At 43.0% G+C, this 22,267-nt stretch overlaps 1 protein-coding gene across 1 annotated transcript; it reads left to right on the top strand.

The window, feature by feature from the left end:
• The first annotated feature begins 14,585 nt into the window (after window positions 1–14,585).
• On the top strand, window positions 14,586–22,267 carry LOC310959913 (photoreceptor-specific nuclear receptor-like). Its single transcript, XM_083931457.1, has 8 exons — window positions 14,586–14,798; window positions 15,355–15,505; window positions 16,842–16,945; window positions 17,046–17,339; window positions 18,300–18,478; window positions 19,779–20,019; window positions 21,685–21,790; window positions 21,913–22,267. The coding sequence occupies exons 1-8, from the start codon at window positions 14,708–14,710 to the stop codon at window positions 22,043–22,045; spliced, it is 1,299 nt and encodes a 432-aa protein (XP_083787583.1). The 5' UTR covers window positions 14,586–14,707; the 3' UTR covers window positions 22,046–22,267.

The raw sequence follows: 22,267 nt of genomic DNA, 5'->3' as shown, positions 1-22,267 counted from the left end.
GCCGCATTAGCCGCAGCAGCAGCAGCAGCAGCAGCAGTAGCAGCAGCCGCAGCAGCAACAGCAGCAGCAGCAGCAGTAGCAACAGCAGCAGCAGCAGCAGCAGCCGCATTAGCCGCAGCAGCAGCAGCAGCAGCAGCAGCAGCAGTAGCAGCAGCAGCAGCAGTGGCAGCAGCAGCAGCAGTGGCAGCAGCCGCAGCAGCTGTGGTCGAGGTAAATTAGGCCTTTGACTGAGAACTACCTGCGAGTCTAATTAGTTTGTTTTTTACTCAACAAGAGCAAAAATTAAATTTAGATAGTTATAGACGAGCAGTTGTCTGCCTCCTCTGAGCTTTGGGAAACAACAAAAGTAATTAATTTAATCATTATGAAGTAAATATACAACTAATTATCTGTAGTAAACCACTTGATTTACGATAGTCTGGCACAGGATGAAAACAAAAAGGCGCTTTTAAATATTATTGTTAGCATTATACGGGTGACACGGTGCTGTGGTGGTTAGCACTGTCGCCTCACAGCGAGAGGGTTCCTGGTTTCGAATCCCGGCTGGGGCCCTTCTGTGTGGAGTTTGCATGTTCTCCCCGTGTCTGCGTGGGTTTTCTTCGGGTTCTCCGTTTTCCTCCCACAGTCCAAAGACGTGCAGGTGTTCGGTTCATTGATGACTCTAAATCACCCGTAGGTGTGAATGGTTGTCTGTCTCTGTTCGTCTCTATGTGTCCTGTGATAGACTGGCGTCCTGTCCAGGGTGGACCCCGCCTCACGCCCGATGTCAGCTGGGTTCGACTCCGGCCCCCCGCGACCCCGACAGGGACAAGAGGTTGAAGATGAATGAATAAATGAATGTTAGCATTATTGATGTCAATCAACTTTCTAATTGAGTAAATCATCTATAATTTCTTAACTGTTATGGATTAAATAACACCTTTTTAAAGAAGTAAATTAGATAACCTGGTGCTGTAATACCTGGTAAAACACTACCTGGAATTTTTAATCCTACTCTTTGACAACAGTTGACATTCAAAAGGATTATTTAAATCTTCTTTAGTCGCTTCACTGCTGAACTGGACTGTGGGCTTGAATACACGCGTTGTCTTAATCATAAACTGGCCTCATGATAAACCCACAAACTATTAGTAGAGAACACATTAAGATAAAATTATGAACTTATTTGCATAATAAACAAAAGTATGGTCCTGAATACATCACACTGACTTAGAAGACAGAGATCTTGAGATGCACAGATGAGGGCTGTTTCCTATTGTGTGAGTCATATTTTATATATTTGTTATTGTGCATATGATGAATTATAAGGGTCAGTTTTCAATGAAGTGGTTTGACAAAACTCTGACATTTTCTGGTTTGCAGGTGGTCTTTATTTCTTTTTACACACTCAACATATCTCTCTCTCTCTCTCTCTCTCTCTCTCTCTCTCTATATATATATATATATATATGTGTTTGTTTGTTTGTTTGTTTGTTGCATTTATTCCGAATATTTCTCCAAAAAAATAATACACACATGTGTACATACACATAAATGCACATACATATCTACAACAGTAATCGCATTCATCATGAAATAAAATATTCAAAAAGGAGTGAGAAGAAGTTAAACTTATAAACTCCCACCCCTGATCCTTCTTTATAACTTACAACAAAAATAGAAATGAGCTTCCTAGCCCAACAGATTTCTTATATAAAAAAAATAAAAATAAAATAAAGCAGAAAACGCTTTGCTGAGTGCTAAGCAAAAAGAAGTCCTCAACGCACAATAAAGTAACACATATATATATATATATATATATATATATACAGAGCATCCGGAAAGTATTCACAGCGTTATTACGTTACAGCTTTATTCCAAATTGTATTAAATTAATCCCAGTCCTCAAAATTCTGCACTTAATGCCCCATTATGACCACGTGGAAAAAGTTTTCTTGACAGTTTTGAAAATGTATTAAAATTAAAAAACAAAGAAATCACATTTACGTAAGTATTCACAGCGTTTACCATGAAGCTCAAAATGGAGCTCAGGTGCTTCCTGTGTTCCACTGATCACCCTTGAGCAGAGTCCACCTGTGGTCAATCCGGCTGATTGGACATGATTTGGAAAGGCACACACCTGTCTATGTAAGGTCCCACAGTTGACTGCATGTCAGAGCGCAAACACCAAGCAGGAAGTCAAAGGAATTGTCTGTAGACCTCAGAGACAAAACTGTCTTGAGGTACGAATACTTATGTAAATATGATTTCTTTGTTTTTTAATTTTAATACATTTTCAAAACTCAAGAAAGCTTTTTTCACGTGGTCATAATGGGGCATTATGTGCAGAATTTTGAGGACAGAGATTAATTTAATACAATTTGGAATAAGGCTGTAACGTAATAAAATGTGAAAAAGTGAAACGCTGTGATACTTTATGGATGCACTGTATGTATATACACAAAATCCCCCAATTTATGCAATTCAAAGACAGATTTTGGACCCCAGTATGCAGAAATATTCAGAAACACCATTTTAGAATAGGCCAAAATAACACTTTTGTGCTGCCTGTGACAAACTTTTTTGCCCCAAAGTGTCTGGATTATCGTTAAGTGCACACGTCTGTTAAAGGGGCGACTCGTGGGTATCCATAGAAACTATTATCATCCGGATATCTTCAGGTCCGAGATCAAGGGACCCTAGTTTGCATGATACGGATGGTACCGATGATTCAAGTAGTTTTATATGAAACAAACATCACCAACACTACACTACTACAACATTACTCCAGGTAGGGAATGAGTCCTTACCCCAAGTGAAGGAGTTCAAGTACCTCGGGATCATGTTCACGAGTGAGGGGACGATGGAGCGTGAGTTTGGCCGGAGAATCGGAGCAGCGGGGGCGGAGCTGCAGTCGCTCTACCGCACCGTTGAGACCAAAAGAGAGCTGAGGAAGACAAAGCTCTGGATCTACCGGTCAATCTTGGTTCCTACCCTCACCTATGGTCATGAAAGCTGGGTCATGACCCAAAGAGCGAGGTCGCGGGTACAAGCGGCTGAAATGTGTTTTCTCAGGAGGGGGGCTGGAGTCTCCCTTAGAGAGAGGGAGAGAAGTTCAGCATCTGTGAGGAACTCGGAGTAGAGCCGCTGCTCCTTTGCGTTGAAAGGAGCCAGTTGAGGTGGTTCAGGATCATCTAGTAAGGATGAACCCTGGGCGCCTCCCTAGGGAGGTGTTCCAGGCACGTCCAGCTGGGAGGAGGCCTCGGGGAAGACCCAGGACCAGGTGGAGAGATTAGATCTCCACACTGGCCTGGGAACGCCTCAGGATCCCCCAGTTAGAGCTGGTTAATGTGGCCCGGGAAAGGGAAGTTTGGGGTCCCCTGCTAAAGCTGCTGCCCCCGTGACCCGACCCCGGATAAGCGGATGAAGATGAGATGAAGATGAAACATCACCAACATCTTTTTATTTAAGCTCTGATTCTAGTTATTTCTTCCATGTTTTCGTAGTAACGAGATATTTTCCTATAATTAATTTGAGAGGTATTGAATGAAACCTGACAGGCCTGAGGTTTCCGTCACACCTGACATGTCACGCCCCGTAGCTGGTCAACTATGTAGTTAATGAGAATATCAGGCTCACTTAGGTCGCACTCACACTGTCCATCCGTACCGTGGCCAAACAGGTTTCACAGCTAAAGTCTAGTTCGTTTGACCAGTGTGAGTGCGACCGTACAGCGTCTAGTTGCGGCAAGCTTGCTGGCCACGGCCCGTTTGGGAGAGGTGGGCTTTTGTAAAGAGGGTTTGCACACGTACAAGCACGAGCGTGCGCATGTGTACGAGCACGAGGCCTACGGCGGTTCTGACGTCATTTCATAGAGAAAAGAAGGAGGGACCATGCGTGGACATTTAAAACAATGGCGGTGAAAGGTTCACGTTGGTGTGATGCGGAGGTGGAGTGTTTACTGCAGATTTGGTCGATGAAAAGATTCAAAAACAGTCGACAAGACGCACAAAAACTCAGAGGTCTACGGAAAGATTTGGAAGCAAAGAGACGCATCACGGTGACGTCATCAATGCGTGTGACGTGTTACGGCGTGATGACGTATTGGCAGCAAGAAGCATTCGCCGAAGCCCAGGCAGTGTGAGTACAAACGGGCCTGGCTTGCGGGGTAGAGAGAGGGGGGGCATGTACCCTAAAGCACGGGGAAAGATTTAGATTGTGCCTCCGGTGAAGCCGTGCTAACCGTCTTCTTAGATGGACGCACACTAATATGAACATTATCTGTAATAGTCGGTGTAAAGCTGTTTCAGCATGTGAGGCCTTTATTGAAGAGACATGTGATGGTGATCGATATTCTCCTGCTCCTCTGACATTGCTACGCTGATGATGTTTCCTGCTATGATTTAATAGACTAGACTATCGTTTTGTTTTCTCAGGAGCTCGAATGAATCATCTCGTTATCACAGGAACGCGTAGGAAATCAAATGTATGTAAGCATGACCCTTTAGGGCTTCGGTAAGGTAGTACAAGAAGTACAAGTTTTCAGTAAACACTTACACTTACACACTTACTTCTGGTACAAATGTTGTATTTAGTCATTTAATTTGGAAGACTTGTTGGATACATACCTCCATATTAAAGGAAAGTACTGCGATTAAAAACTACAATTAACTCTGGATGATTAGATCACGACTACTTTGTATGGAAAACAGGAAATTACGTCACATCACAATCATTTAGAAGAAGAAGAAGAATTCCTTTATCTGTCCCGCAATGGGGAAATTCAATTTTCACTCTATTTTTTCATTTTACACACACACACACACACACACGCACAGACAGGATCTATGTACATGCAATTAATGGAGAGATGTTAGAGCGAGGGGGCTGCCAGTGACCGGTGCCCTGAGCAGTTGGGGGTTCGGTGCCTTGCTAAACAGCACCTCTGCAGTGCCCAAGAGATGAACTGGCACCTCTCCAGCCACCAGTCCATGCTCCATTCATGGTCCACACAGGGATTTGAACCAGCGACCCTCCGGTTCCCAGCCAAGTCACCATGATGATGCTTTTATCCAAAAAGTCAATAAGTGCATTAGGATAATACACAAAAAGTGCAAGAATCATGCGAGTACTCTGGTTTAGCTGTGTTTTAGAAAGAATTTTATTCATTCATAATTTATAAAAATGTAGTTTATGTTCATGGGTCAAGGTGCAGCCTGAAGAAGTGAGTGAGTTTCTCCTTATGCCTTGTTTGATTTTGATTTTGCATAACAGATAAATAAACCATCTTTAATTTTGCTTAATGAGGGGCGTGATTGAACTTACCTTCTGCTGTCAGTCTCATTCTGTACATTTAATGCTCACTGAAGCGGACACGGGGTCCCCTCTTTAGGCAGCGTGATGTTTTTCCTATTGTACGTGTTAATTAAAACAAAACAATGCCCGCAGCAGTTGGCTGCTAAGTGTCTGTGGATCTCCTAAACAAACCGCGGGGCCCTGAGCTGCATCAAGAGGCTCAGCAGAGGCCCAATCTGACATTTATCTCTCCGGGCCGTTCTGCTGATGGCAGCACAACGTCGCTTTAGGAAGCAGCTGTTTACTGTCAGAGATCTAGGTCAGGACAGAGAGAGCTGGACACACGGCCGGCCACGCTCCCGCCAGCAGGCCACGGTGCAAGCAGACTGCACGGGCCTCCAGTACATCTGGGAAGGGGCGCTGAATGATCCAAAGGGGCGCTGAATGATCCAAAGGGGGGCGAGGATGATGGATATTTAAGTTTCAGTATGTGGAGTTGAAGCTCTTTGGTGTTAAAGACTGATTAAACGTGCCAAACAGGTCTAAAGATACATTAGAAAACACAACAGGACCCTGAGCAATTAAATATATGAGTCCTTACCCAAAGTAAAGGAGGTCAAGTACCTCATGTTCACGAGTGAGGGGACGATGGAGCGTGAGTTTGGCCGGAGAATCGGAGCAGCGGGGGCGGTGCTGCAGTCAAAGCTCTGGATCTACCGTTCAATCTTGGTTCCTATCCTCACCTGTGGTCATGAAAGCTGGGTCATGACCCAGAGAACGAGGTCGCGGGTACAAGTGGCTGAAATGTGTTTCCTCAGGAGGGGGGCTGGAGTCTCCCTTAGAGAGAGGGGGAGAAGTTCAGCATCTGTGAGGAACTCGGAGTAGAGCCGCTGCTCCTTAGCGTTGAAAGGAGCCAGTTGAGGTGGTTCAGGATCATCTGGTAAGGATGAACCCTGGGCGCCTCCCTAGGGAGGTGTTCCAGGCACGTCCAGCTGGGAGGAGGCCTCGGGGAAGACCCCGGACCTGGTGGAGAGATTATATCTCCACACTGGCCTGGGAACGCCTCAGGATCCCCCAGTTAGAGCTGGTTAATGTGGCCCGGGAAAGGGAAGTTTGGGGTCCCCTGCTAAAGCTGCTGCCCCCGCGATCCGACCCCAGATAAGAGGTTGAAGATGATGAGCAGTCTATTTTTATATAATTTCTGTAAACAAGTGGAAGTTTGGGATGTTGCTGGTGCTAAAGGGAAGGTCAAAGGGTCGCTGTTACGGCGGTGAGGTTCTTGGATCACGGGAACAAATAGCCAATTTAAATGGGGGGAAAAGTTCTCATGAGGGCCACAATTTAAAAATGTCTGTTTAGTTTATTTATTCAGCTGATTGAAATATATTAAATATTATTTATGATGATGTTCAGGAGTTTTCAGTAGGTCGTGGCAGTAGACTGCAACATCTTTGAATGTCTGTTTGTTTTTTGTTCTGTTTTATGAAGTGAGTTTCTTGAAAAGCGTCATATAAATGCAATTTATTTTTATTATTACTTGTCTGATCTGATTTATTCTGGTGTAATATATTTTTATTTATTATTTCTTATAGTATTTATGTATATATGAATGTAATATACATGTAATTGTTTTAATAACATTAATTTTTTGTTTGTTTTTCAGTGGAATTATATTAATATTTATTCATAGTTCAAGAAAACTCACAGTTAAAGTGCAATACATGAATGCAAGATATTTCCAAAGTCAGTGTTAAATGATCGTGACTGAAATAATCGTGATTTTTGAAAAACAAACACATCGAACAGAGACACTCTTTCTTTTTTTCTCGACAGAGCGCAGTGAGTTCAACAGAGATGACGATGTTGAAGATGAAGACCACCTGAAACACCTGACGCACAGGTAAGAGGCTCAGCAGCCGCAATCAGATCACACTGTTATATAACACACACACACACACACACACACACACACACACACACACACACACACACACACACACACACTGATGCAGAGGCCTGATGTGCCGTCGTCAGCACTGGCCAGATCAGATTTAACAGCCCCCCACCTCCTCATCTCTCACCTCCCTCCTCCTTGAGTTTCCTTCATGATCCATGGTAACACTCTCCCAGTGTGCGTGTGTGTGTCTGTGTCTGTGTCTGTGTCTGTGTGTGTGTGTGTGTGTGTGTGTGTGTGTGTGTGTGTGTGTGTGTGTGTGTGTGTGTGTGTGTGTGTGTGTGTGTGTGTGTGTGTGTGTGTGTGTGTGTGTGTGTGTGTGTGTGTGTGTGTGTGTGTGTGTGTGTGTACTACCAGCCTGTTTGGCAGATAACTCCACTGTTCCTGGTATCACTGTCAATATAATGACACAACAACCAGATTTAAACATGCACTTTAATTGCTATTAGATGGAGCCAGTGTGTGTGCGTGCGTGCGTGCGTGCGTGTGTGCGTGCGTGCGTGTGTGCGTGCGTGCGTGCAAGGTTACTGAATTTGAAGCCGTTGATGTAATCAGGTGAGAACATCAGTTGTGATAAAAGAGGATTCCACACAAACAAACATGGCCGACATGTTCAGCTCAGGCCCTCGAGGAAGACTTTTGTCAGAATTCCAACTTGAAACAAACATAAAAAGGCTGCAGCTTCATCAGACGGCCGCGTGTTTTCAAAAGCCTCGTATGAAGAAAAGCATTAACGCCGTTACGTAACACGGCTCCTCTAATCACTCTTTGAACCCTAGTATAAGGCTGCTCCCATGCTAATCTATTTGTCTTGGCATAATCTATGGCCTGCTCGTGTAAGCAAGTCTTGATGGTGTCACATTGTACCGCGGCTTATTTTTATTATCACTATGTAAAGCGTCATAATGCTGCCGTTGGCCCGGCCCGGCCCGACCCGGCAGGCTGCAGCCGGTCGTCTCAGTGGCGGAGTCAGCGTCTAAACATAGAGAGCAGATCTGATCAGACGCTCTTACAGCAGGCGTCACGTTTATACGACACAGGTCGCATTGTTTTCACACATCTACCGTGTCATCAGATTATCCGTTGCGCTCTTTACGTCTTTTATTCTACTTTCTTGAAGAGAATATACCCAGGACAATCTCCTCTTGTTAGTGAGTGAGTCAGCAAGATGTTAAAACAGCTTCACACTCGACTTATTAAACTTCCTCGGGTCTTTAGAAAAACACCCGCAGAGTATGAAGTTGACTGGTTGTTGAGAATCAAAGGACGGACAGAGAGAGATTGCCTCGATGACTGTTTGCGACTTTAGGCTGCAGGAAAATGTTTTATTATTTTGTGAATGACTAAAATACCAAAATGTTTTGACCTCCCCATCCTCCTTCATCTCATCTCATCTCATCTTCATCCGCTTATCCGGGGTCGGGTCGCGGGGGCAGCAGCTTTAGCAGGGGACCCCAAACTTCCCTTTCCCGGGCCACATTAACCAGCTCTAACTGGGGGATCCCGAGGCGTTCCCAGGCCAGTGTGGAGATCTAAGCTCTCCACCTGGTCCTGGGTCTTCCCCGAGGCCTCCTCCCAGCTGGACGTGCCTGGAACACCTCCCTAGGGAGGCGCCCAGGGTTCATCCTTACCAGATGATCCTGAACCACCTCAACTGGCTCCTTTCAACACAAAGGAGCAGCGGCTCTACTCCGAGTTCCTCACGGATGCTGAACTTCTCCCCCATCCTCCTTATTATTTTATATCTTTTTAATTATAACTGCACTCAATAATCTGACACTGTTTGTCCATTTCCTTGATTGAATCAATTAGTTGTTCGGTTCAGGAAATGGTGAAAAATGTGGATCAGTGTTTCCAAAAGCCCAAGATGACGTCCGCAAATGTCGTGTTTTGTCCAAAACTGAAAGATATTCAGTTTACTCAAGTCAAGTCAAGAGATCTTTATTGTCCCCAGGGGGCAATTTGCAGCACAGTCAGCAGCAAAAACAACAGTAAAATGCACAATAATGACACATACCATGACAAAGAGCTAATCATTAAAAGAGATGGAATACACAACGACGTGAGTGACATGGGACAACAATTAATGATTGATGATTGACACTGTTTGCATATCTCACATTGTTTGAGTGGATAATACACGTGATTTCAATAAATAATAAAGCAATAATGCTTTCACTCATGACGTCCTTTTGCTCATAAGATATTAAAAAGGCACCACCAGCACATTATAGGTAAATTAAAGCTGCATAATACATGAAGAAGAGATGAGTCTGGCATTAGTCGGTCAGTTGGTTCTGGTGTAAACGCTTTTTCTGAGGCTTCATAACTCTCGATGAGAAGAGGATTCTCAACGTATCACATATAGATCAAATGGCAGCACCGCAGCCTGTTTTTGTTTCGGTTTTATTTCCTTTTTTGTGTTTATTAGATTCAGTTTACAACAACGCGGGTACAAGCGGCCGAAATGTGTTTCCTCAGGAGGGGGGCTGGAGTCTCCCTTAGAGAGAGGGGGAGAAGTTCAGCATCCGTGAGGAACTCAGAGTAGAGCCGCTGCTCCTTTGCGTTGAAAGGAGCCAGTTGAGGTGGTTCAGGATCATCTAGTAAGGACTTCCTGGACATCGCTGTCAAAAGTAATGCTGCATTAAAAGTACAGGTAAAAGTAGAAAAGGTTCTTTTAAGGTGCTTTTAGTGACAGCTCCCATTCATCACCGTCATTACCGTCATTACCGTCATTACTGTGGTGGCCTCTCCCTCCAGGCTGCACCACCGCAGTAACGACGGCTTGTTCACTTCTAGTACTTCGCCGGATTCGTCAACAGGCTTACAGGTTAGCTCAGAGGGTCTGAATGAATGAAAACTTTCTGGAACTTCGCAGCAAAGTTTAACAAAGACAGGACACAGTAAGGGCACACGCACACTGTCCTTCCGCACCGGGCCAAAACAGGTTTTACGGGTAAAGCCTAGTTCGTTTGACCAGTGTGAGTGCAACCGCACCGCGCCTAGATGCGGCCAGTTTGCCGGACCATGCGCGGACATTTAACAACAACAACAATGGTGGCGAATGGTTCGCGTTGGTGTGATGCGGAGGTGGAGTGTTTACTGCAGATTTGGTCGATGAAAAGATTCAAAAACAGTCGACAAGACGCACAAAAACTCTGAGGTCTATGGAAAGATTTGGAAACAATGCGACGCATCGCGAGGACGTCAATCAATGCGTGTGGCGTGTTACGGCGTGATGACGTATAGGCAGCAAGAAGCATTCGCCGAGGCCCAGGTAGTGTGAGTACAAACGGGCCTGGGGCGCGGGGGGGAGAGGGAGGGGGGGACAAGTACCCTAAATCCTGGGGCGCGGTGCGGAAGGACAGTGTGAGTGCGCCCTTAGTGCCAACCGTAATGTGCCAAACAGGCCCTTTTTTAATGCCGGTATGAAAAACACTTTAATCTTCATACACTTGAACGACTCCACGTCCACATCCGTAATCAGTGTGTAATCGGGTGAATCCACGCAGAAATCCTGCAGAAACACTGATCACAGGAGACTAATTAACTGGTAAACCTCGCAAAGGTCAACAGTGTGTCGGGGCCAAGGATGAAGAGAGTAGCCACCATATGGCGAAAGATGCCCCCAAGAAGTGTGTCTTCTTCACTGCTCTTTTAATCTTTTGAGCTAATTCTGTGTCGTCTCCCCCCTCTCGTCGGCCGGTGCCCAGGCAGACAAAATGTGGTCAAACTCTAATCTACTTAACTGCTTTCCACTTTGTTTTTGCCAATTATGGTCGGGGGCTGTGTTATTGTGGAGCTGGAAGTCGCTGACATCGGCGTTAATTTTGCCCTCAGAGCAAATTTTCTGCTTAGAGTTCAGCAGCGATGAAACGGTTTCTTTGCTGACGACAGTTGTTTTGATACTTTTTCTCCCAATTCGCAGATTTATCGTAAATTGTACATAACAAATGCATGACTCTGTGATACTCTATGTTGCTCACAGTCAGGTTTTAGCAAGATTTAAGAAACTCTGAGGTCGTGAGTTCTAATCCCCCCTCTGCACGCCCGTAAAATAAACTTTAAACAGCCAAATAGAAAATAAATCTCTATACCTCATTCATTTCATTTACACTCGTTTTAAAAGTTACATTTTATATGAATCAGGCTCTTTTCTCAGGGGCCACTCACACTGTCCTTCCGCACCGCGCCCCGGGCTTTAGGGTACTTGTCCCCCCCTCCCTCTCCCCTGCTTGCCAGCCCGTTTGTACTGACACTACCTGGGCCTCGGCCAATGCTTCTTGCTGCCTATACGTCATCACGTGGTAACACGTCACACGTCATCGCAATGCGTCGCTTTGTTTACAAATCTTTCCATAGACCTCGGAGTTTTTGTGCGTCTTGTCGACTGTTTTTGAATCTTTTCATCGACCAAATCTGCAGTAAACACTCCACCTCTGCATCACACCAACGTGAACCTTTCACCGCCATTGTTGTTGTTGTTAAATGTCCCTGCATGGTCCCTCCTTCTATTTTCTATGTCCGAACAGGCGCACATAAATGACATCAGAACCGCCGTAGGCCTCGTGCTCGTGCTCGTACACATGCACACGCTCATGCTCGTACATGTTCAAACGCGCTCTACAAAAGCCCACCTCTCTCAGACGGGCCGTGGACGGCCAGCTGGCCGCAGCTATGCGCGGAGCGGTTGCACTCACACTGGTCATACGCACTAGGCTTTAGCCGAAAAACCTGTTTTGGCCCGGTGCGGAAGGACAGTGTGAGTGCGCCCTTAGTCATTGTTAGTTCTTGTGCCCATGGACGTATTCAGAGCCAACGGGCCCCTGGGCACAGACATTCAAAAGGCCCCCCACTCTGTCTACGTAGGAACAAGACACCCAAACTCAAAAAGTCGACTTTTACTCTTTTTTTTAGTCATTTTGGGTCTCTTTGCGCTCATCGTGCACTCACTTTAGACAGTTTTCTGTGTGGGCATCTTGTTTCTCTTTTGGTCTTTCTCTTTTACCTCAATTTTTTGTAATTTTGTATCTTTTTGTGGTGGTTGTGCATCTATTTTTAGTCGTTTTACGTTTCTATATCTTTGTTTTGTTTCTCTGTGTGGTCATTTTACAACTATGCTTAATCATATTGCGTGTCTTTGTCGTTGTTTTTTGTCTCTTTGTGGTCGTTTTGCATCCCTATCCGTCTGTTCAGTCTGACGTAACACCCTTTCAAAATACGATTTCCGGCTCCAACTGCTCCGTTAAAAACAAAACAGACAACAACGGCCGAACATTTGAATTACGATCACCTCTTTTGTCAGTTAGACATCTTTTTCATCCATAAGAAAGAGGTAAAATGACAATTACGTTTTTTAAAAACTCAAACCTGTTCAAACAACAGGGAACACGGCACTGCAGCATTGGAGAAATACGAGGCTTGGACCCGGAAATCGTATTTTGAAAGGGCGTTACGTAACATCTTAACAGTCGGATTGCCATTTTTTGTCTCTATGTGGCAATTTTTGATAGTTTCTATGTATACCTAAGGTAATTTAGCACCTCTGTGTGATAATTTTGTGGTTTTTTTTTCAGCAATATTTTATGAGTCAGGGCCCCTGACCTTAAGGGCCCCTGGGCCTGTGCCCGGCAGGCCCGTGTAGTAATCCATCCATGCTTCTACCGGTGAAAAGTGATGGACTTTTTAATTCATGTATAACCAGAGGTAGTAGAAGTACTCCGATATTATACTTAAGTAAAAGGAGAGAAAGCTTGTCCTAAAACGAGGGTGCATTTCAGCTGCTGGCGAGCGCCGTAAGCCCTCGTTGATCCAGGGAGGAGCCAACTTTGAATCTACTCACTGTGCCTTTATTGTTTCTGTGTGACGGCTGGATGAGCTTGTTCCTCTGTGAGAAAACTCAATGGATGCAGCTTCATGATGTCACGGGGCAGTTATCAACAAGCACAGAACAAACAGCGTACAGAGAAACAAACAACAACAGTACAGATGCCATCGCGCGGAAAGCCGGCGAGGCTCGCGTCCCCTTCAGATTAACATCATTCACTTGAATCGCTCAACTGTGCGGACAAAACAAAACGGTGAAGACGAGCACAAAAGTTGAGTTTGAGGCCGATCGCACTGCCGTTAACGACAGAAGCCTTGTTGTTGTTTGACACCTGCAGGTCCTCCATGACTCCTCTCCTGTTTCGAGTATTTTTAATGGCTTATTTATCTTTTTTTTTAAGCCATTCTTGTCTTAATCACAGCAATATTGTACAGTGCTTTTTTATTCTGGGCCCCAAATTGTCTGGCGTTGTAGCAAACAAGTCAATTTCATTTAGACATAATCACAAGGCTGCATGTTTCATACTCTGGTTCTTGGCAGCTCTGGGCCTCCAGTCTCTCTGCAGCTGCCTCCTGTATGTAAATGCCACACATTTATGATGATTCTGGCTTTTAATAATAAATAGGAGACCCTCGTGAATGAGCTGAAATTAGTGTCACCTAAAACAGGAGCCATTCAAAACCCCTATTATTCCCTCTGTGACCTTTTTGGCAGCCAGAGGGAAGCGGATGATGTGTAGATTGTCCAAAAAAACAGAGTGAAATGGGAGTTAATAGGCAGCTCCTCAACAAACACTGGGGGTCATTATGAATGGGAGGCAATCACACAGATCAAATATACAGCAGGGGGGAAATGGAGCTGGAATTTAGAGACAAAAAAAAAAGGAGGGGAAATACAAATTGAAGAGGCTGGTAAATATAATAATGTGCGCCTCATGTAATCGTCCCTTTAAATGCAGATACCGAAGAGGAGCGCTGACTGATGGATGCCCTCGTGGACAGAGGAGACACGAGGAGACTGGAGCTGCATGGGAACTGGTCTAAAGTTACAACCCTCTTCCACCAACGGAGAGTTTCCGGAGTCAACGCCGTGCGTGTGTGTGTGTGTTTTTAGTTCGGTGAAGATCCGAAGCCTTGAGCAGCACCAGTGTTCTGGCAATGTGACTGATTGATCCAGTAGATGAACAGTAAAGATTAAGAGGATGGGCAAATAAGCGTGCTGCTTACACAGCGCGTGGGGCTAATCCCCCCTCTCTCCCCCCACCCCCCCAACAGGGGCTCCCTTTTGAGGAGCTGCCACCGAGGATGCACCCACAGACAGACAGTGACAGAGCCCAGAGGGAGGACACACACCGCAGCCTGCTGACGTGCAACAAGTGTGAAGCTTTGAGCTCATGGCAGGACCCCGACCCATCTGCATCTCCGCATCAGAGGCTGCAGCACAGTAGAGGCTCGACGTCCCGTCTGCCCCGTGGAGGCCCGACAGCTACATATTTTAAACGCTTTTTGGCTCCAACGGATCCAAGAGGAATCTCCATCCTGGACGTTGCACGTTGACAATTTACAAACTTCATAGAAAAGGACTAAAAAGTTTTGCAACAAAGTTTCTCCGTTAACCTCAATCACTCCAGGAGATATTTTTAAAATAAAGAAATGATGGAGGATCACCTGTTGAAGATCCCCATGATGTCCTCTTCACCCAGTGAGTCCTCTGGCAGCGGCGGGACGGAGGACAGCAGAGGGGGTAAGAGTTTCATATGCACAGCACGCCATGTTGAGCAGCAGGTGTCCATGTAGACTGAAAGATGGGACGCCAACCCGGCATGTAGTCAGGGAGGGGTTTGATATTTATCATCTTGAGTTCCTGTTTGAGATTTGTTAAAACAGTTTATCGCCATTTTCTTTAGCACCACACAAGCGTGACGTAAAACTAAAAGATATGCACAGAAATCAATATTTACTGCTCATTTCTTAAATACTAATCTACTTAATTAAAGTAGAATAAGCCCAAAATAGACGTGTATTATGCAGCTGTAAGCAAAGCGATCTGAATTTATGTGTAATTAATAGGTTTATTTGGATTAATTTCAGTGTCCCTGTAGCGTTTGTGATACTTGTTAATCTGCCTCGAGCCATTTTATTGTCCTTATTTCATAATCACCCCCTAAATGAGATTTCCAGGCCTAAACGGCTGTCGCAGAAGCCTGAGCCGGCAGTACAGATGGCAGGCACACGTATGAAACAATACCAGACCCCATGAATGGCTCTAACCGACCCGGCGTGTGTGTTTTGACTCACAGCCAAGAGTCCGTCCCCGGGCAAAGCTCTGAGTCCGGCCCTGGTGTGCAAAGTGTGCGGGGACACGAGCAGCGGGAAACACTACGGCATCTACGCCTGCAACGGCTGCAGCGGCTTCTTCAAACGCAGCGTGAGGAGGAGGCTCATTTACAGGCAAGAGAAAAACCTTTTTAACACGTTAAGATGGACAGTGTCAATGTTAGTAAAGAGGTGCATTATGGGAAGACAGCATCGTTTACAGCACTTCACCCCAAACATCCTTTACATGTAGTTATTTTTAAGAAACAATGATGTTTTCCACAACAAAAGTACAAATGTAGTTGAATTTGATACCTAATTGTCACAAAAAAAATCTTGTTTTACTCAAATATTATTGAGCATATTAAAGCAAACAAACTTTAATGGAGATTTAGTTGATGTTTCGTGTTTCAGTGTGTAAAAAAAAACTGATTTAGTAGTGAAAAGTTTATATTATCTTTGTGATAAGCGTTAGTTGATAACATTTATTCGCAGTTAATTATACTTTTTGTAACTCCCAGATCTAAAGCGAGAACGGTGCCTTGTGAGGGTTCATTTATCCTTTATTATGCACTTAATAAAAGTTTTTTTAAAGGATATTTAAAGAGAGGGGGGGGGGGGGGGCGACATGCAGCCTAATAAAGGATTGATTAACCCTAACAAGGTGTTCTCGCTCTAGAGCTGGTAGCTGCAGAACACATAGTTAACTGTTCGTAAGTGCACAGTTAATTACCAATAAACACATAATAATAATGTGTTTCTAAATGACTGATTGATTTCTATTCATATATCATCATATTATATATATATATATATATATATATATATATATTATATATATATACGGAACAACAACAAATTCAAAGGGTAACACGTTAAAGTGAAACACTTCTTTCCAACATGGTCGTAAAGATGCAAGAAAAACAAAAACACAGAGAACATTAAACCAAATATGTCCTGTAATCTAACGATAAACACGTTTGTGATGTAGTATAATTAATACTTATACTGTCTTAATAATAGTAGTATCTAATATGGACGTTGTTACTTATTAAGACCCTAATAGAACTTACAGCGTTACAGCGTTTGTTTACATTTGACACTGACACTTATTCTTCTTTTACACTTTATTTTACACTTTTACACTTTTACACTTTTACATGTTTTTGTATAGTTGCACTGTCGTTATTTGCTGCTCTGTGTGTCCTGAATTGCCCCCCGGGGACAAATAAAGTTTTTTGAATTGAATTTAATTGAATTAAAATCCTAGATTGCGTCTCTCAGCTGGTTGTTTTGTGACGTTTAGGCTGTAAAATAGTTTAAATGTAGGTTAGAATTAAAGTTTTGCTCATGGTTTCATCAGGTGTCTTTTATTTATATATAAAATGAGTGTGAATTTCAGATAAATGTCACCATCAGAGTGTATTTTACAGTATTGCTTTAAATTAAAGTCTCGGTTGCGTGTTAGCAGGTGTCAGGCCGGGACGGGCATGTGTCCCGTGGACAAAGCTCATCGTAACCAGTGCCAGGCGTGTCGGCTGAAGAAGTGCCTGCAGGCGGGCATGAATAAAGACGGTGAGTGTCCAGAAACATTCACTGTCAGAGAGAGAGAGAGAGGTCGAAATCAAACCTACAGACGTGTCTAATGATGATGTGCCTGTCTTCCTGCGTGCAGCAGTGCAGAACGAGCGGCAGCCGCGCAGCACGGCTCAGGTCCGCCTCGACTCCATCGACGTGGACCCTGAGAAGGAGCACCTGGCCACCACACGGGAACCCACCTGCTCCTCCTCCTCCTCCTCCTCCTCCTCCTCTTCCTCCTCCTCTTCAGTCACGTGGCCTCACATCACCTCCTCCATGTCCATCACCTCCTCGGTGCCCCCCCAGCGCTGCAACAGTCCTCAGAAAAACCACCGCTTCATGGCCAGCCTCATGACGGCCGAGACCTGCGCCAAGCTGGAGCCCGAGGACGGTGAGACGGGTTTGGGATTTCAGATCAGACAGAAGGGATGTTTTGAATTTTATGGTGTATTTTACCAAACGCTCGTCTTTTTGGGGGTCAAATATTTGATGTAGATCATTTAAAGCCACAAGAAAACAACATTTTGAGGCAAGTTTCCTCCTTAAACTTAAATATTTATGTATAAAATCAGATATATTTAATAAAATGTGACATTAAGTGATTTGTTTTACTCCATGATGTATTTACTTTCCTCTTCTAATGTTACCATTTATTTATTTTGCATTAATGTTATATTTATTTATGTGAATGTGGTGTATGTTATTCAAATAAATACTAAATAATGTTAAAGAAATGTAAAAGAGAAAAGTATTAAGACAATGATTCATAAAGAAATAAATACATTAATACAATTTTAAATTAATAAATACAAAAAGATGTGTAAAACTATAAAATACATACATAAATAAATATTCATGCAATTTTAAATTAATACAAAAAGATTAAAAATATAAAATTAATACATAAACAAATATTGATACAATTTTAAATTAATTAATACAAAAAGATGTGTAAAAATATAAAATAAATGCATAAATAAATATTAATTCAATTTTAAATTAATACAAAAAGATGTGTAAAAATATAAAATAAATAATACAATTTTAAATTAATAAATACAAAAAGATTAAAAATATAAAATAAATGCATAAATAAATATTAATACAATTTTAAATTAATACAAAAAGATGTGTAAAAATATAAAATACATAAATAAATATTAATACAATTTTAAATGAATAAATACATGTAAAAATATACTAAAAATAGACGTTATTTTAATTTTGTAAAGATAAATACAAACAAAATGAATAGAAATAATTTAAAACAATTTTAAAAAATGGGAAAGTAGATAAATTGGGGAATGAATTAAGTGTTGCACGGTCCTGACGTCCTCTTCTGTGTCTCCAGTTGACGAGAACATCGACGTGACGAGCAACGAGCCGGAGCGAGCGTCCTCGGAGTACCACATGGCTCTGTACCCGTCCAGCTCGGAGAACGTGTACGAGACGTCGGCCAGGCTGCTCTTCATGTCGGTGAAGTGGGCCAAGAACCTGCCCGTGTTCTCCAACCTGCCCTTCAGAGACCAGGTGAACACTCAACGTGTGTGTGTGTGTGTGTGTGTGTGTGTGTGTGTGTGTGTGTGTGTGTGTGTGTGTGTGTGTGTGTGTGTGTGTGTGTGTGTGTGTGTGTGTGTGTGTGTGTGTGTGTGTGTGTGTGTGTGTGTGTGTGTGTGTGTGTGTGTGTTATTAGGTTAGGTTATTATAGGTTATTATATTAACAGTTAAAAACTCTTCTTATGTTTTTATATTTAATGATTTAAATGTGGAAAAACTACGGGATCACACTCTCGCTACGAAAAAATAAATGTTTTATAAATGTATACGATGAATTTAGATGGCGGGAGAAAATTATTCTGGTTTAGTTTTAGTGATTTAAATTTATTTTTTTAAATTTACGGTGTACAAAATATACAAAAATATATACTATAATCTAACTAATGTACAATTTTAGCCAAACTGTACATTAGTTAACCGTAAATTAAAAATGTAATTGTTGTTTAGTCCAGTTCTAGTCAACAAATACTTACAAAATTCATTTAATTATTTAAATTATTAAATTTGTCTTATCTGTAAGTTTATCTGTTTTCAAAATGAGCATTTCTTTTTTATTATTATTATTTTTTTCTCAAAGGTTACTTTATGTTTTGTCGTTAGAAAAAAGTTGTCAAAGTTTTAATTTAGACAATTAACAGAAAGATAAAGGTAGAAAAGAAGATAAAGAGGAGAAAAACATCTAATCACATCTTTTAATTTTGACTTTTTAGATTAAAAAAAAATTGATTTAATTATAAATACATAATTAAAGAATACAACTAATATCAAATTTTAATAATTGTAATTGTTGTTTAAGTCCAGTTCTAGTCAACAAATACTTACAAGATACATTTAACTATTTAAATTATTAAATTTGTCCATTTGTCTGTTTTCAAAATGATCATTTCTGTTTTTATTTTCTGATGAAACAATAAATGTTTCATAAATGTTGCCAAAGTTTTGTTATAGTTTTAATTTGCACACATTAACACCAGTAGTACGGAAGATTTTAGATCAAAAAAGTATTAATTACTTATAGAAACATAATTAAATAATAAATCATAAAAACATATACAAAAACAATTATAAGTTACAAACGCAATACTCTGTAATGCTTTTATTTTGAAAATAAATCAAAACTGATATAATTGATAATCATTTATTTCATAAATCCTACATTATCACTTAAAACACTTTACGTTTTGGCAGGACGGGGCTTCCGTACGTCCCTTTGTAGAGTTTCTCTCACCCGTGAAGCAAAAGCAACATTTTAACGACTCGTGTCCGTGTCCAGGTGATCCTGCTGGAGGAGGCGTGGAGCGAGCTCTTCCTGCTCTGTGCCATCCAGTGGTCTCTGCCTCTGGACAGCTGCCCGCTGCTCTCTCTGCCGGACCTCTGCCCGGGCATGCAGGTGAAGACCAGCTACACCAGCCTGGACCTGCGCCTCCTGCAGGAGGTCTTCAGCCGCTTCAAGGCGCTCGCCGTCGACCCCACCGAGTTCGCCTGCCTCAAGGCCATCGTGCTCTTCAAGCCAGGTGAGGCCGACGGGACTGGAAATATAAGAAAAGCAGAACTTTTTTAGCTTTATTTTTTATTTAAGACCAGTTTACATCAATTACTCTTAATCATGTTGGTCCGGGCAGATTAGTTTTAGGTTCTTAACGATTTCAGGTTCCTTCTCTTCTCACATTCCTTCTCCACAGAGGATGAACATTACATTTCGGATGATCTATGAGCTTTCCTCTAGCGCCACCCTGAGCTGACTTCAAAATACTTTATGATCTTTTTTAGTGTATCTTACGTGACGTGTAGTGAGGGTTTAAAGCCTGACACGCCCCGGATGTCCGACCCCTTCTGCTCAGGGGCGTGAATTTGGGTTGACCTGCTCGGACTCTCTTCCAGAGGCTGTAACAGTTTACATTTTAGAGCCACACTGAAGATGTTGATATCATATGAAACTAGACAATCTAAGACAGGGGTGTCAAAGTGATCCAGTAAAGGGCGGCTGTGGCTGCAGGTTTTCATTCCAACCAAGCAAGAACACACCTGGTCCAACAAATCAAGTGTGTGAAGAGAGTTCAGGTGATTGCATGACTCAAGTCAGGTGTGTTTTTGCTTGGTTGGAATGAAAACCTGCAGCCACAGCGGCCCTTTGACACCCCTGATCTAAGGAATCCACTGGTACCAACTGCGTCATGCTTGCGTGTCTGGTAGAGGGCTAAGTAACGCTCCAACGTTATAAGGGAAAAACTAGCATGGCCATTTTCAAAGGGGTCCCTTGACCTCTGACCTCATAGTTCATTCTTTATGTGAGTGCCCCACGTGGGCCGCCCCAGTCCAAGAAGTCTGGAAGCACCACTACTTCAGCTGCTTCTGCTGTCTCTTTTACATTTTTGCTTTTACGCCGCTGCATCCACTGCTTAGCACCGACCAAGAGGATTGTGAACGGTTTAAAGAAATTCAAACAACCCAGTGTTTTGCAGCAAAAACAACCTGAGTCTCATCTGGCGATAAAAGAATCAAAGGAAATCTACCCTTGCAGCCAGGAGAAGCATACATTTCACACAAATATGAACATAAAATACATCATATATGCTTACCACGTGAAATCATTGCAACACAATATTCAATCATCTTCAGTCTCTTGTCCCTGTCGAGGTCGCGGGGGGCTGGAGCCGATCCCAGCTGACATCGGGCGTGAGGCGGGGTCCACCCTGGACAGGACGCCAGTCTATCACAGGACACATAGAGACAAACAGAGACAGACAACCATTCACACCTACGGGTGATTTTAGAGTCATCAATGAACCGAACACCTGCATGTCTTTGGACTGTGGGAGGAAACCGGAGAACCCGGAGAAAACCCACGCAGACACGGGGAGAACATGCAAACTCCACAGTCGGGATGCAAACCTTCTCGCTCTGAGGCGGCAGTGCTGACCACTACACCACCGTGTCGCCCTGCAACACAATATAAATGACAAAAACAATACCTAAAACCTACCACTTGTGCAGCTTGTGGTGATATTTGCAGAGCACATTTCTGTCTTTAAAGACTTTCCTCTTTTGATTTTAGATGAAATAATTCAGCTGTCAGTCTAAATGAGTCCAGTTATGAGCAGAGTGACACCAGCTCATATTAAACAGCTTTTCTTTCAGTATAAATTAACAGTTTGTGTCTTTGTGTGTGTCCTCCGCAGAGACCCGTGGTTTGAAAGATCCAGAACAAGTGGAGAACCTGCAGGATCAGTCTCAGGTGATGCTGGGACAACACATCCGCTCACACTACCCCAGTCAACCTGCCAGGTGCGTTCCCCGTCTCTGATAAGACCACGGCCCGCGGTGCCGCGTGGACACCAGTTGAAGCAGAAGCAGAGCCGTACGCACGCAGAAGGTTGATTATATTTTTATCTTCTTGTTTTCTTCAGGTTCGGAAAGCTGCTCCTTCTCCTCCCCTCGCTGCGTTTTGTGAACACGGAGCGAATAGAGCTGCTGTTCTTCCACAGGACCATCGGAAACACTCCCATGGAGAAACTGTTGTGCGACATGTTCAAAAACTAAACAAAGCCCGACCCACAAACAGACACTTGCTTCGTTTTCCTGTATAAATATCAGAGATTCTGCGTGCTGTTATTTTTTTAAAAGGCCACTTTATTATTTGTTTGTTGTAATTCTTCAAAATGAAAGCTCTTTGTATCATATTTAGACTTTGACTTGCGTCTGAAGTGACTCACGGTCCCACTTCCTCCTCTAGTGTTTCATTATTTCTGTTTTTTTCGTTGT

Source organism: Echiichthys vipera (assembly GCF_963691815.1).
Source record: "Echiichthys vipera genome assembly, chromosome: 1".
NCBI classification, from domain to species: Eukaryota; Metazoa; Chordata; class Actinopteri; order Perciformes; family Trachinidae; genus Echiichthys; species Echiichthys vipera.
The sequence above is the reverse complement of the archived record's forward strand: the minus strand, read 5'-3'. Positions and strand labels throughout refer to the sequence as shown.

Excerpts from the sequence above, each read along its gene's own strand:
- LOC310959913 (XM_083931457.1), top strand. The coding sequence starts at position 14,708 with ATGATGGAGGATCACCTGTTGAAGATCCCCATGATGTCCTCTTCACCC. Across the intron at positions 14,799-15,354 it reads GACGGAGGACAGCAGAGGGG|CCAAGAGTCCGTCCCCGGGC; the intron begins GTAAGAGTTTCA and ends TTTGACTCACAG. Across the intron at positions 20,020-21,684 it reads CATCGTGCTCTTCAAGCCAG|AGACCCGTGGTTTGAAAGAT; the intron begins GTGAGGCCGACG and ends TGTCCTCCGCAG.